The following is a 14,244-nucleotide window of genomic DNA, read 5'->3' on the forward strand; positions in this document are numbered from 1 at the left end:
CTAACCTTACATCCATGTATATTATATAGTTCAATCATATGATTTAAAATTAAATACAAGTCCTTAAAATCTCCAGTAGAAATTAAAATAGAAATCTCAATATTGAAATCAATTTGTGTTTACTTACTGAAGTGGAAGTGGAGAGTGTAGAATCATCCCACTTCAGTGTTTACATGTTTTTTTTTTAAGAATAAGAGCAGAAATCCCACTTTATAGGTCTCACTCACTCTTAGCTGTGGGATTTTCACTCTCATGAGAGTAGGTGAGTCTTTTTTTACCCTTCCCTTTAAATATAGCATAATTATATTTATTAAAAAAATAACGTTACATTTATTTAAAAATAATAATATCATAATTATTTAAATGGAAGTAATTTTAATTTAAAAATAATAATATCATATTTACATAATTAAAATTAATAATAATAATAATTAAATTATATGATTAAAATTAATTATAAAATAAATAATTTATTTTAAAAATATATTTTGTATTCACTTTCTAATTAAAAACTATAATTATTTAAATAAAAATAAAATTATAATTTAAAATAATCCATTCTTAATTCAAGATAAAATAAATATATAAATAAAATTCTAATTCATATTTTATACTTTTATTTTAGTGTAAATAAATAACACATCCTTACTCTTTCTACACGCTCCCAGTACCCAAATTCCCTCGGGATACCCAATTCAATCCTGAAAAATATGCGCCACCTCAATCACAAAGGCGAAACGTTTATATCCTGGCTTATTAAGTACAGACAGCATATTCCATCCAGCAAGGCCATAAAAGTGACCAATTTGGACTCCGGTTTCTTTAACTATTGCTATTGAATGCAGCCAAAACGTTATCTTCTTCTCTAGTCAAGTCTCTCATAAATGATTGATGGATTGTGCTGCAAATTGATGATCATTCTGACTCAAGAGTCTTGACTGCCAACGTTTGTTGAATCCCCAATGGCTTACAATCGAACCGGTCTAGTCCAGCCCGTTACAATCTGTTGCGTGCCTAAATCGCACGTTGAGTTGACCTATAAATCTTAATCTATATGAGGGTATAGATGTCACGTCGTTTTCATATATGCATAATTGTCCATTTTGAGGAGCAAAAAGTTGAGTTATATTAATATTGAATGATTGTGGCTGCAGCGGCGGATCTAAAAAAATAATTTATCGATGGTTAAATTAAATAATAGTAAAATATTAAAATTTAAATTTAAATATATAATTTTTTTTTATAACACATTTACAGTTGTTCTCTACGTGATTTCATATTTTGAAAATGTTGTGCAATAAACTCATTATCAACACTATAAAATACATCTTTTTTCTACATAAACAATCAAATTATCATTCATCCATTCATCTCACATCCAATTCCGAAATTCATTCCTCATAAATTTCATTAACGAAAATGTTCTCTCTACTGTGGCTGTAGAAATTAAAAAAACGAGACTTATTGATAATTTGACAGGAATTATATAAAAATTTATTAATTTTTCTTTTAAACAAAAAAGGATAATTATTTTTTAGTAGGGGCTTGAGCCCCCGCTGGTCCTACACTACATCCGCCCCTTATTATGCGGGACGATGAGTTTTTTTCACATACTTCCCCTACATTTTTATTTACTGATAAGTGAAATTTTTGCATATTAGCCAACAATATGAAGTCACATTATGGATAGTGCAAGCAAAATAAGTGTAAAAGAACATGATAATTATAACTTGCATAATTTTTTTCTGTCAGCTTTACAATTGAACCCACAGTTTCTTGGATCACATATTGGAAACAGAGCTCTAACAGAGCAGTTGATCACCAAGATGAAACATGCAGAACTGGACTTTCCCTTCAACTTAGTAACACAAAACTTCTTCCAACATATAAAATCAATCCAAAAAAGCTTCCCAATCACAGTAAGTCAGTATCTATATACACAAGTAGAACAAGTCTGCCACAACAAGCCCACATGATGCCTGTCGACAACACCTTGGCCCTGATCGTGGCCCACTTCCGAATGCCAACAAAGATGTAACCACCAAGCAATTGATTGTAAGCATCGATGCACAGCTAATTACATTGCATCCGGAACATTTGCTAGACAAGGCTAGTTATGATTATGGCGAAATTGGAGAGGACCAAGCGTTTGAATCAACCTGAGAGACATTGAGATCAAGTAAACAGCCAGTAGCCCCCCTCCCAGGATCCCATCAAGCCTCATGCCTCTCCCTGGCAAAACAACTATTGCCCAAAGCAACCCGCAAACTAATAATCCAAGCGTTTCCAGGAGATAAGGGTCCTTCGGAATCACAACAGATGATGGATAATTATGCCAGCATGATCCAACAAGAGACAATCCCAATCCAAATATTATGTTAAAAATAGGACCTGCATAGCATCCCGATACAGCAATCTGTGCTCCTTGTGCTCCTCCATTCAAAGCCATTGTTAGATTGGTGATCAAGTCGCCGATGGAGTTACCCCAAGCAAGGATTGTCAGCCCCAGAATTGAAGGACTTATTCCAAATATGTACCCAAGTGAGACCAACAAGGCTACTAATTCTTGAGCTGTGATATAGCTCCAAGTCACACTCATTAAGAACTCACCTGCAAGCCAGGGGAATAAGCATTTTCTCGGAGGGCTTGATTTCTCTGTTGTAATGTATGCGAGAACCCCGAGCACTATCCCAAATAATAAACCAATTCCACAGACAATTAGGCAATTGAGACTGCCATCATCTACATCGTAAGGATTCCAAACGAGTGATAAGAGTACCGGAGCTAATGTTACAGAAGTAACAGCAACTGGCTTAGACCATCTCTTCTCACAAACAACAGGAATTGTCAATCTTCTTGTCAAGTAAAGGGGCATCTCAAGAATACAAAGACACTTAGCACAAGATGTTGATGATCCTAAACAAAAGCAACATTTCTGGATATCTGCAGCAGTCTCATCTTCTGAAGTTCCTTCCTCTAAACAATTAGACTCTAATTTCTCATCGATTCCACTTAAAAGAGGCACACTTAGACCACTGCCATAACTTGAATCGAAATCTCTTTCACTTTCTTCACCAATAGCATGATCATAATACACAGTCGAGATGTAAACAACAATCACATAAACAACATACATAGAAGTAAACCCAACTGCTTCCCACAGGTTGATTTCTCCGCGAGTCAGTATCAGAATCAAGGATGCAAGAACCAGAAGGAAGAAGCCAACATCTCTCACAAAGGCATATTTTTCTACATGAACATGTCTACTATGCACAAAAATACTAATGATTCCAACCACAACACAACTAACAAAGGAAGCACCACCAAGCACTGTATTAAGGCCAATGTCATTAGTACCGGTGCCCATAAAAGAAACTACAATAGCAAAAACATCAGGAGCGCCGTTGCCAAGAGCCAGGAGCGTAACCCCAGCAATTGTAGGGGACAATTTTAACAGCCTTGACAAACGTTCAAGTGAAGAGCAAAAATATTCAGAGGCTGTGTTTCCCAACAGATAGAACAGAACGAGAAGCCACAGAAATAACAAAATATAACCCAAAATTGGAAATCCTCCAAGATTGCAGTAAAATAGGTAAAGATAATTAATATAGCCTTGAGAGACACAGGGGTTATTGTATTTTAGGTAAAGACATTTGGCTCTGTAATCATCTAACTTTTGAAAAGCCTTGCAGCCATGTTGATTTCTAAGGTTAAATGAATCATAAGTCCTGCCCAGAACAAGAAATTCTGAAGAGATGGAATATATAATCAAGGAAGCACTTGCCACTATGAGAAACGAAACGTTCAAGAATATCAAGTACTTCTTATGCTGAGAAGCAGGAACCAAGGTGCCCATAAAGAAACTTAAAAATCAAAGCAACAAGATGAATGGAACTAAATAATGATCCAATAACTGGCCATGTGGAATTTCCAGCTAAAAATAACAACTAACCTTGACTTAATGCTTAAGCAAGCCATTAGGGGAAGGGCAATTCAAGAAACTCCTGTGCAGGCTAAACAAAAGCAAAATGGGATCTTGGCAAGCAACAGTTTAAAAGCAAATCCAACTGGAGATTTCCATGCACAGTGGGGGAGCTTCAATTTTTATTTTCATTTTGATTTTGAAGGTGTTTGATAGCGACTCGGTTACCATACTCAGTGGTACACTTGTCACACAACTGCACAATCTCATCGCAGCAAACGTGGGATCTAACTTTTGCATGGAGCGTAGAGTCCATGTGTCGGTTTAGTTAGTTTACATGTCTTTATTCAAATCAAGATGTGGAGCTGATGCCGGATGCATCAAGAGTCCAGCACACGTGTCCTGATCTTAATGGTAAAGGAAACCACGGCGCCAACCTTTTTGTGCGTGTGTTTGTTTCTTTACCCCCATTACTTTTGGGATAACATTGCTTTTAAACGGCCGCGTTGAATTGAATGACAGCAGCCCAACCAATGACGCTTCCCGGGTTCCCCGTTTTCAGGTTATCATCTTTGGTTGGGACGTTGGGTGGAGAGGCAAGTATCTGTTGGCACTTCAATGTCTTTTCTGAAATTTTGGAATCAAATTTGACATGATATCCTTAACGATTGGACCATGGGGGAATAATCCTTTTGTGATCATTTAGGTAAAGCTTATTTTGTGATCATCACAAAAATTAGGATGGCAGGCATCTTTACTTTTTTGTGCTGGATGGAATATGGATGTGTTGGCCTGGATCTTTCCCTTCAACATAATTCAGACACGGTTTGATATTACTTATCTCATAGTCATTTCAATTTCATAAATTTTTTTTAATTTTTTTAACTATTATTTGTTTTTTTTCAATAGAATTTTTTAACATTAAATAAGTTATTTTATTTCTATCAGAAAAAAAAATTAAAATTTTAAGTTTTTGAGAGTAAAAGTTAATTTTTTTTAAAATATTAAAATATTAAAATGTCTAAAATATCTTTTATTTATTTGACGATTTTATTTTATTACTTACATAATATAACTTTAAAAAACTGACAAATTAGAATAATTTTATAGTTTAAAAAAATACTCTTATTGACAACTAAACAACTTAATTTTCTTTTTTCACGAAAGCATTATTTGTAAAACCTCTGCTAACAAAAATTCAACTTAAAAAAATCATATTTAAAAAGCTATACCAAACAAAAACCTTAATCATTCACCAAGCATAGCGGCATGGATAATTCAATATAACTCCACAAATCATGGCTTATTTTCTAAGTTAAATGAAAGAGACGTGGAGTAACTTAATAAAATAAGCACACCCTTATTAAAAAATTAGCACTTTAACTGGAATCCATCATCACTGTACTCAAGTCTCTCAGTGTAATGTCACTATATTAAAATTGATGTCATACATTGGTGCTAAGTAAATCTTGACGTCTTGATAAATGCACTGATAGGAATAATGTCGCTGATGTCGACGAATTATATAATAAATACACGACATAAGATTTTTGGATTGATTGCTGAAGCTGTAATAAGCTGTGTAAATGGATCAGGAACAAAGTGTCAATGCGAAGTAACAGAGGTTAGAAAATGAAGTTTAACCAATTGGGGAACCAATGAGAATTAAAAGATCGATGGCTGCTTTGTCACCGTAGTGTCAATGGTTCAATGTTCCGGTGGATAGGCTCCACCTGTCAAGTTAAGGTTGAATGTATTTGCTAATCAACTAATAAGGCAATGGCAGCATCTCAGTTCAGAGCCCATCCACTTTTTGATATTTAAAATTTTTTGTGCTGTCGTAACTCTCAATCAATCCATTTACCGACCACCGAAAAAGAAAAAGAAAATGAAACTCCTAATCAATCCTTTTCGCAATCGAAAAAGTTCGGTTCACATTGAGTAAGGATAATGTATAAGATCATTAAATTATTGAAGACCATACAACTAACTTTCTTTTTTTTTTTTTTACGTTTGCCCATTGGATTTGTTCTAGAGTCACATCCCATCACTGTTTACGTTCCATTTTTCAAGCTCAATAACTTCTTTAAGATCAATATGGATTTTCAGAGCCATTGGATTTTATTAAAGGGTAATTTTTAAAAATCTCCTTTGAAGTTTGAACTTATTGTAAGTAGATGGCGAGAATTTATTTATTTATAAAAAAATTTTTACCATCAGTTAATTTTAACATTAACCGTTAGTTGACTGTACAAATATAATATTATCCTTAACAATAGTTTATAGACTGACATAACTAAAAAAAAACTAAAATTATTAGCGTGAAAAGCACAAACCCTATTTTTTGACAATTTTATCCTTGTCAATTCCAAAGATTTACAATATCATAGGTAAAGATTATGACTATTTCATTTTTAAGTTTTTAATTTTATATTTCTTGTAGGAACTTTAAGAAAATATCAATAATTTAAAGAGGATTTTTCAAGTTTTTAATTTTATCTTTTTTGTAGTAACTTTAAGAAAATATCAATAATTTAAAGAGAGTAAAATAGCTAACAATTTTGGTTTTTTTTTAGTTATTTTTATCTACAAACTATTGTTAAGGGTAATATTATCTTTACACAGTCAACTAACGGTAGAGAATTTTTTATAAATAAATCAATTCTCGCCATCTACTTATAATAAGTCCAAACCTCAGGGGAGGTTTTTAAAAATTACCCTTTTATTAAATGTTATCGGTGTAACCATTCATTAATTAAGTGATCAACTATTTTTATTGTCACACGTGTCAGTATTGAGTAAAAAGTTGAAGTTTTCTTCCAATTATTTGGAGGCAGGTAATCAGCCCAACAAATTTTATTGAGGCGTGATCTTGAGTATATTTACTATCTAAGTATAAAAAATATCAATATATATAATATTAAAGAAAGAAAAAACATCACCAATCAATTGACTTAATTTTTTTTTTTTTTCATTTCTTTCTCTAACACTTTATCTCATCTCACCATAAATTAGGGATAGCAAAATGTCAAACTCGGGCCAGGCTTGTCAGAGCTTGACTCTGGCATGTCTTCTGTCAATCCAAGCTTGGCCAGATTTTTTTAGCCGAGCCAAAAAGCTTGAATTTTATATTTTTAAAAAAACTTATTGCATTTTACAAATTTTTAATTTGTAAAATATTGATTTTTTGTTGGATTAGACTTCAAAGTAAGAGTTATAGAATTTAAAACTATGTTAAATAGGCCAAAACTACTTTGCATCACGAGTATCGTACCCCATTCGTTTGTCATTTACCAAACTCAACGTTGGATTTAATCTGACGATTGAGAGAAAAACACACAGAGAAATAGAGTAACCGGCGAGGGAAGTAATGGGCCGGTCAGCAAGACTGGTAAAGGAGCAGATATAATACAAAATGACATTCACACCACGTTAAGCCCCACGCTAACCCCCGAACGCAGCGTTTTGTTAACTAACATACGCGCATCGTTCGTATCTCACTCTCTCCCTCCGAATTTCACCCACCATTCTCTTGTTCATCCTCACCACACTCTGTCGGCGGCTCTTTCTCTCTCCCCTCCAAATCCAGCAGCTGTAGATCACGGGTCACTATCTCTCCCCCTCCAAATCTAACCATAGTGGGTCATGGGTCACTCTCTCCCCCCTCCAAAAATCACCGATCGTGTTTTCCACTCTCTTCAAATTTCATTAATCCACTCTCTCTCTCTCTTCCCCGTATCATTTTTACCTTATTGCGCTGAGAGGAAAAAAAATCCTTGTTGACAAAATTTTGATTAATAAAAGGAAAAGGAGACAAAAATCGACATTGAATTAATTGAACTCGAACCACAATTTAGATAAAAATCTAACAATCATGCAAAAATTATCTTTAATCTACAAGAAGCATATTCTTTTTCCGTTCAAGTTTGAAGATCGTTGTTTACAATCATGATACCAGTGGTATTTATCGCCGAAACAAAAGAACACAACCAGTCTTGCTAAACTGAAGCATAAGAGACCATACACTCTGATTCTACATGTCTGAAAATAATTTGCCTAAAAGAGGGAGAGAGTGAGAGAGCGTGTCTTGCGAACGGTACGTCTGTGCTGAGAAGTCAATGTGTAACCGTGAAAATATATAGTATTAATCTCACAACGCAACTTAATCAACAAATAAATCCCCAATTTTGCAAATAAAAACTCAATCTTCTTTGCGAACATTGACCCTATAAGTTGAATACCTTGTTTTACTATAATAAAACCTAACTAATAAATATTCAGTACTCCATCACAGCTTTTTCAAAAATAGTTTCAAGACAACAATGCTGACGACCATCGCCTGCAAAACTTCATCTGTGGGAAGAATTGCAAATGATGCTTACAGCCTTACACGGGAGTGTTATTTTTTTGTTTTCGATTTACAGGTTCTACGTCTTTAGCCAGTTACCCGTTTTTTAAATGTTAAATCTCGGCCGTCAAATATCTTCCTTCCCAATCTAAAGACTCATTTGCTATAAGACAAAGGAGTGGGGTACGAAACCCATGACTCAACATAGCTGGATCCATGTTAAATATATGTAAAATAATATATTTTAATTAAATTATATTTTTTTTTTAATTTTTGAGTATTTATTGAACTTTGAAACTAGGCTTATTTCACCTAAAAAGTCTGAACCTGAATATTTATAAAATATGTTTGGGTCAGGCCATGTTCGACCCAAACACCTAAGACTTGGGTCCAGCAAGATTTCTCTGCCATCCCTACCCCCTAAATTAAATTTACCCTCAACAAAGTTAGTGGCTTTGTGTTGGGGAGATAGATCATATGACCTGTGAAACCAGTTAGTGGTTACCGGTGTCCATAAATGGGACGTGAACTGAATGCAAATGGGGTTTCCATAGAATGAGTGTTTATAATATCCGAGAACTCAGGTATTGGGCTTAAGATCCATAATAGAAAGACTGCCTACTTTATTCGAGAACTCAGATATTGGGCTGAGATCCATAATCATGGCCCATTAAGAGCGATACATATTGGGTCAACCCGGCTCATAAAGCAGATTGAACTGTCACCAACAACCTTCTTCCTTTGTATTATTGACGTTTATAAGCATTGTGGCGCAAACATCGACTTAAATTCAGCGATTTCTCCAAAGCTCCCTCCCGTCACTCAGATTACCACAATACCCATTTCGTTAATTCCCTATATATTCAATAATATTCTTCTGCCTTTACGGTTTGGTCCATAATTTTTAGCCCCCAATGGATTCTACTTTGAGAATGGCTTCATCTATTGTTCTGCCCATTTCTCCTTCTTATTCACCAAAGCTGAATCATGGTAGTATTAACAGTTGTAAGGTCGGTTATGGGTTTCAATTCAGCGTTTGCGGCTCCAGCAGGAGAATCTGCGCTGTCTCTCCCAACGGCTCTGTTTCGCCCTCTGGAGTCTGTCACTTCTCTTTTATTTACTTTTAAATTTTTAATGTTCTAATTTATTTTTTTCAAATTCAATTTACTCATTTATAAACTGCAAATCTATTGTTTACTAGCCGTTTATTTATTATTCTAAAAGAAAATTTATCGATATTATGAAATGCGGTGTACTCTGATCTTGAAGTTCTTGTTCTGCTAATTTTATGTTTTGAGTTCCATTAACATTAATTACATTGATGATATACTAATTCTTTGTTGTTTAGGATAAAAGCACATTGTGAAAATTTAATTTAGAGCCACATTAATGTGATTAGCAATTCATCTATTACCTTTATAAAGGCAAGCCGGTTGAGTTCTTTATTAATACTGTACTAATGATAGGCAGATGTTTTATTGATATGTTTGTTTCTTTTTATTGTTTCCTCTTTCCCCTTGTATGGGTTGGATGGAGGGGTCCATGTGAAAGTATTAATTACTTTTTTTTTAATCTTCCAATTGGAAAGTTTTGTGAACAAAATATGAGAGGCTTTCTTAAGTATGAATCTCCCAGCTGCCTGATTTATTTGCTCGGGATGTAATTGCTTGCTCATTCTTGTGACTGCATTTGTTTCTCATTGTTGTGGTGGTCTTAGTTTTGCATGATTGAATAGATTGAAGTAGTTTATGCCTTTTCTTTAGCTTGAGATTATATTCTTCTTTAAAATAATTTGGTTGCAGTAACACATCTTAAAACATACTTTTATTGCAGTCTGAGTCAAGTTCAACTGGAAATGAGCAAAGACGCAGAAGCAGTCTTGAATCCCTGTTTTGTTACGATAAGCCTATACCGGAGGAAAGAATAGAAAAGCCAATTGGTCTATCACTGTCTGAGAAGGTAATTGGGGATAATCCCAGGTGTACGGAATGCAAAGCAAAAGGTGCAGTCCTTTGTGCCACCTGCTCTGGTTCAGGCTTATATGTTGACTCTATATTAGAGAGCCAGGGCATCATTGTCAAAGTCCGCTGTCTAGGTAAAGTTCCTCCTTCTGATTCGTCAATGCATGTATATCTTGTTGGATATTATGCCCTCTGTAATCTTCTCTCACTCCTGAATTGACTGTCTTGACCAGTATTTTTGATTCAGTTTTATGAAAAATCATTTGGTTTGGATTTGTATTATCAGAAAAGTTTTACTACGTACGCTTCCACTTGCCTTGCCTATAATGTGTACAACCTTTAATTGATGTTGTCATATATTATTTCCTTTAAGGCCCACTTTGCAGTTTTTGTTACTTTCATTATTTTGCTTTTTTTCTCTATTGATATATTTCTTGTCATCACTTAATTCATTTCAAAATATCCTAAACTTAATGGTAGTATTGGATGTTTAAAATGCTTTGTTCTCCTTATAAAATCGTTGGATCCAATGGAATGCAATCGCCTGTTTAACCTTCAAACTTACTTCTTTAAATCTCCTTAGTAAATTCATTGGAGTCTACTCTTTTGTCAGTTTCTGTAGTGGAGAATCCTTAAGTTTTACTACCATGTAAGATGTGTGAATCAAGATGATGAAACTATATAGTTATTGAAATTTGGCTGTCTTCATCAAGTGTAAGGAGATTCTGTCAACAATCTTGTGTGTGTCAGAGTCACTTAACCGTTAAATATCCAGTTTTGTGTTGCTCATTACTTTTGGCAAACACAATGTTCTAAGGTGACAATTGTAACTGTGCAGGTTGTGGGGGAACCGGTAATATTATGTGTGCAGAATGTGGTGGCCGTGGTTATTGTGGACCCAAATAAGCCGTGTGGTTTGCTTGTCTTCCTTTATCAGATTTTGTTGTTGCCTTATATTGCCACACTCATGCAGTCAAGTCATTTATCAGATTTTGTTGTTGGCTTGCACTGCAACACTCACGCTGTCAAGTCAAATTTATTTCTTGGCACGTGGTTTCTAACGGAGCATTTGGTTCAATGGTAATTTATATTGATTATAGTGGAGAACAATTATAAAAGTTACAAGCATTGTATCTTATTCTGATTCTCTGTAACGTTCTTTTTCCTCTGTATCGCATATTTTTCTGCTGTTGAATTGTTGACTTTGAGTGCTTTTTCCTTATCACCAAATGTTGTCTCTTGCAAGTTGATTTTCCAATTGCTCTGTTCTGTCCTCAATACATGGAAAGAATACAGCTCTATATGTACTTTTGAAGATAAAGATCAAAATGAATTTAAAACTTATTGTGGAAGAACTAATAAATTTAAGATAGGTTAGGTGGGTTTCTGACCTCTAATGCATTGGAATAAGATCCTCTTTTGCTAGCTATCATTGGGTTTGAATTGCCGTGTATGATGAAAGAAAAATGACTCGTTTTATTGAATCTCTTGATTTTGAAGCTGATATAAAATCGACTGGAATAATTGTATGCTATTTACCAAACTGAAGGAAAAGAGGGGGCAAAAAAAAAAAAAAAAAAAGAGTTCCGGCAATTTTGTTTTGACGTGCAACCTTTCTCTTCGCTGAATTTTCATCAAACTTCTGTGCTAACTAGTGAAATATTGATGACTCGATGTTACTTGCTTTTCTTCATCAACGATGTTTCTCTAGGTGGTGAAAAGTGAAAATTTTCAACATCAACGTATGATGTATATTCCTGTAAGAGCTAGATTCTGTTGGATGTGCTGCTAGATTTTCATTCAGGGGCTTGGTACTGTTCCCACAGTTGAGCAGGGTCAGGGCTTGCTATCTGTTCATTTTGATATCTCTGAAGCTCTTGAATGCGAGCTGGGATTGTTGAATCAAATCGAGGGTGCAGAGGGTTCTCTGCATAAGCTACGTAGTAAGCTGAAACACATGCTAGTGGCCATGCTGTAGCTGTACGGAACTGAAAAAAGAGCAAAGAATACCAAAGTTAGTTTCTCAGGTTTGGAGATGAGGTATTCTCAGGTTTGAAAATGACATATGTTTACAATTCTCCGAAAGATCTGTAGTTTTACCATGAAATAGCCAATGAGGAAAGCATAGATAGACACTTCTGTAGCATAGCTCTTATGAACAGCCAGTGCCCAGGTTCCTCCAACTAAGGCGCTCACAGCACCACCTGCCACCCCACTGAAGAAACAGAATGCTCCCGTGAGATCCGAGTTTATCAGAGTTTCCATCCCTGCCCTCTTGAACATTTCCCATGTATCAACAGATGCCTGGATAAAGCCCTTATTATAAACTCCTACATGTACAAAACCCCATCTATTTCCATGCGCTGCAAGAGTTGAAGCAACAGCTGAATAACAATCGGCACACGAGAACAGGAACTCGTCTCTTTCTCCTGCAATCGCATTGATGGTTCGTGCTGAACCCCATATGCTTCCAAAGATTGGCACGAACACTGAGCCAATGTACACACTACCCATCAAGTACTTGATTGTGTCGCGAAAAGCAATTTCTGTCTCCATATCTGCGCCGTATGCGAAGTGTATGTACCTGACCCGTGAGATTGTAACTAGCAGTACATTTTTTATCACGTGCATACTCCAGGCCAAGCTGAGCAAAATCACCGCTATGAACAAGATGTCTAAGGTAGTTCCTATTGCAGTTGCTCCTCCAATCCCAGAAACCAAGAAAGAGGAATACACAGCGCTGAGAATGATCGAAAGAGTGACCAAAATCGCAGTTCTAGCTGGAGGGAAAGCTGCGGAGACTGATAAGATTTTGCCGGCATATTCAAATCTGGGATTTACCCAACAAGTGTAGATGGATTGAATGACGCCAGCAATGATAGCAACAGCACCTGTTGATAAACTTGCAGCAGAGTTAATTACCAGAAGCAGTATGCCAAACGCACAAGTCATCAAGGGGCCAAGCCAGAAGCATATTCTCATGGCTTTTGAAGGTTTGCTTTGAGTCATCCATTGCCAAGCCAAAGAAAGAATTCCAGCACTTGCTGCGGAAGCAAGCAGTGGAGGGTACCATTTCTTCGGTTGGAAATGGTGCTTCCCAGACAAAACAACACCGCGGATTGCTAAGAAGATTGTTAAGACTGCGATTAAGATGAAGTGAAGGTAGAAAAGGAACTGAAAGAGCTTTCTCAGGAATTGACCCGCCACCGTTGCTTCAATCCGCGGGGAGCTTGATTCTTGAACCTGTGATCAAAAAACAAGAAATTGAGGAGCAAGAAAACAGAGTAACAGCAAATGAGAAAATGTGATGAGCTCACTGTGTTTGTGGCAGTGGATGAAGCCCTTTGTTCTTGAATTGTTGTTATATTGAAGCTCTGCTTCCGCATTTCTTGTATCTTCACTTATGACTCACTTTCTTGGCTCCCAAGATTGAGAAAAAGTCGCATGGAGAAATTTTCCAGCAGCCACAAATTTTAATTATATACATCACTCAAAGACTTAACTTGCTCAAGTCTTCTTAGACTAATCATCCATCACTCATCAACTTGCATGAACTGTTTTATTTTTTATTTTCTTATTTCTTTCAAGTTTCAATTTTCTTGACAAGGTGTTAATATTTTGGTTCTGCTGACGCAGAGCGATGACGTGGAAGAGATACATGTCAGCATCTTTGACGTGACCAAGGGGGTAGTCCTCGTGATGTTACTTTTGTTTCTAGACTGAAGAAACTGCTCTTCATCGGTGGTTCAAGAACATAAATAAAAATAATAATAAAATACCTGTTACTCGTTTGTTCAACTGCTAACTAATTTTACTTTCATTTTTTTTTTAATTTTTTAAAGTCTTTGCTGATCAGTTTCTGTATAAAACCTTCAATCAGATTTTTATTTTAATAATAAAATTAGTAATTTAATTAATCGAATTCACCTGAAAGTCCAATTCACATTGGCTTGGATTCCAACAACTTACAATGACTGGTCTTTTATAGAATTTTTTGATCAACTTCATCTCAA

At 35.4% G+C, this 14,244-nt stretch overlaps 3 protein-coding genes across 3 annotated transcripts; 1 reads left to right on the forward strand and 2 right to left on the reverse strand.

The window, feature by feature from the left end:
- Positions 1–1,701: 1,701 nt before the first annotated feature.
- LOC102616982 (cation/calcium exchanger 2) lies at positions 1,702–4,233 on the reverse strand. The gene has a single exon (XM_006479124.4). The coding sequence runs from the start codon at positions 3,854–3,856 to the stop codon at positions 2,111–2,113; it is 1,746 nt and encodes a 581-aa protein (XP_006479187.2). The 5' UTR covers positions 3,857–4,233; the 3' UTR covers positions 1,702–2,110.
- Positions 4,234–9,002: 4,769 nt separating this feature from the next.
- On the forward strand, positions 9,003–11,461 carry LOC102617578 (uncharacterized). Its single transcript, XM_006479126.4, has 3 exons — positions 9,003–9,367; positions 10,104–10,365; positions 11,070–11,461. Exons 1-3 carry the CDS (start codon positions 9,185–9,187, stop codon positions 11,135–11,137), a joined length of 513 nt encoding a protein of 170 aa, XP_006479189.2. The 5' UTR covers positions 9,003–9,184; the 3' UTR covers positions 11,138–11,461.
- Positions 11,462–11,687: 226 nt separating this feature from the next.
- LOC102617289 (protein PNS1) lies at positions 11,688–14,029 on the reverse strand. Its single transcript, XM_006479125.4, has 3 exons — positions 13,549–14,029; positions 12,332–13,474; positions 11,688–12,219 (listed from the first exon to the last, which is right to left on the reverse strand). Exons 1-3 carry the CDS (start codon positions 13,615–13,617, stop codon positions 12,028–12,030), a joined length of 1,404 nt encoding a protein of 467 aa, XP_006479188.2. The 5' UTR covers positions 13,618–14,029; the 3' UTR covers positions 11,688–12,027.
- Between the last annotated feature and the right edge of the window lie 215 nt (positions 14,030–14,244).

Source organism: Citrus sinensis, chromosome 3, assembly GCF_022201045.2.
Source record: "Citrus sinensis cultivar Valencia sweet orange chromosome 3, DVS_A1.0, whole genome shotgun sequence".
NCBI lineage: Eukaryota > Viridiplantae > Streptophyta > Magnoliopsida > Sapindales > Rutaceae > Citrus > Citrus sinensis.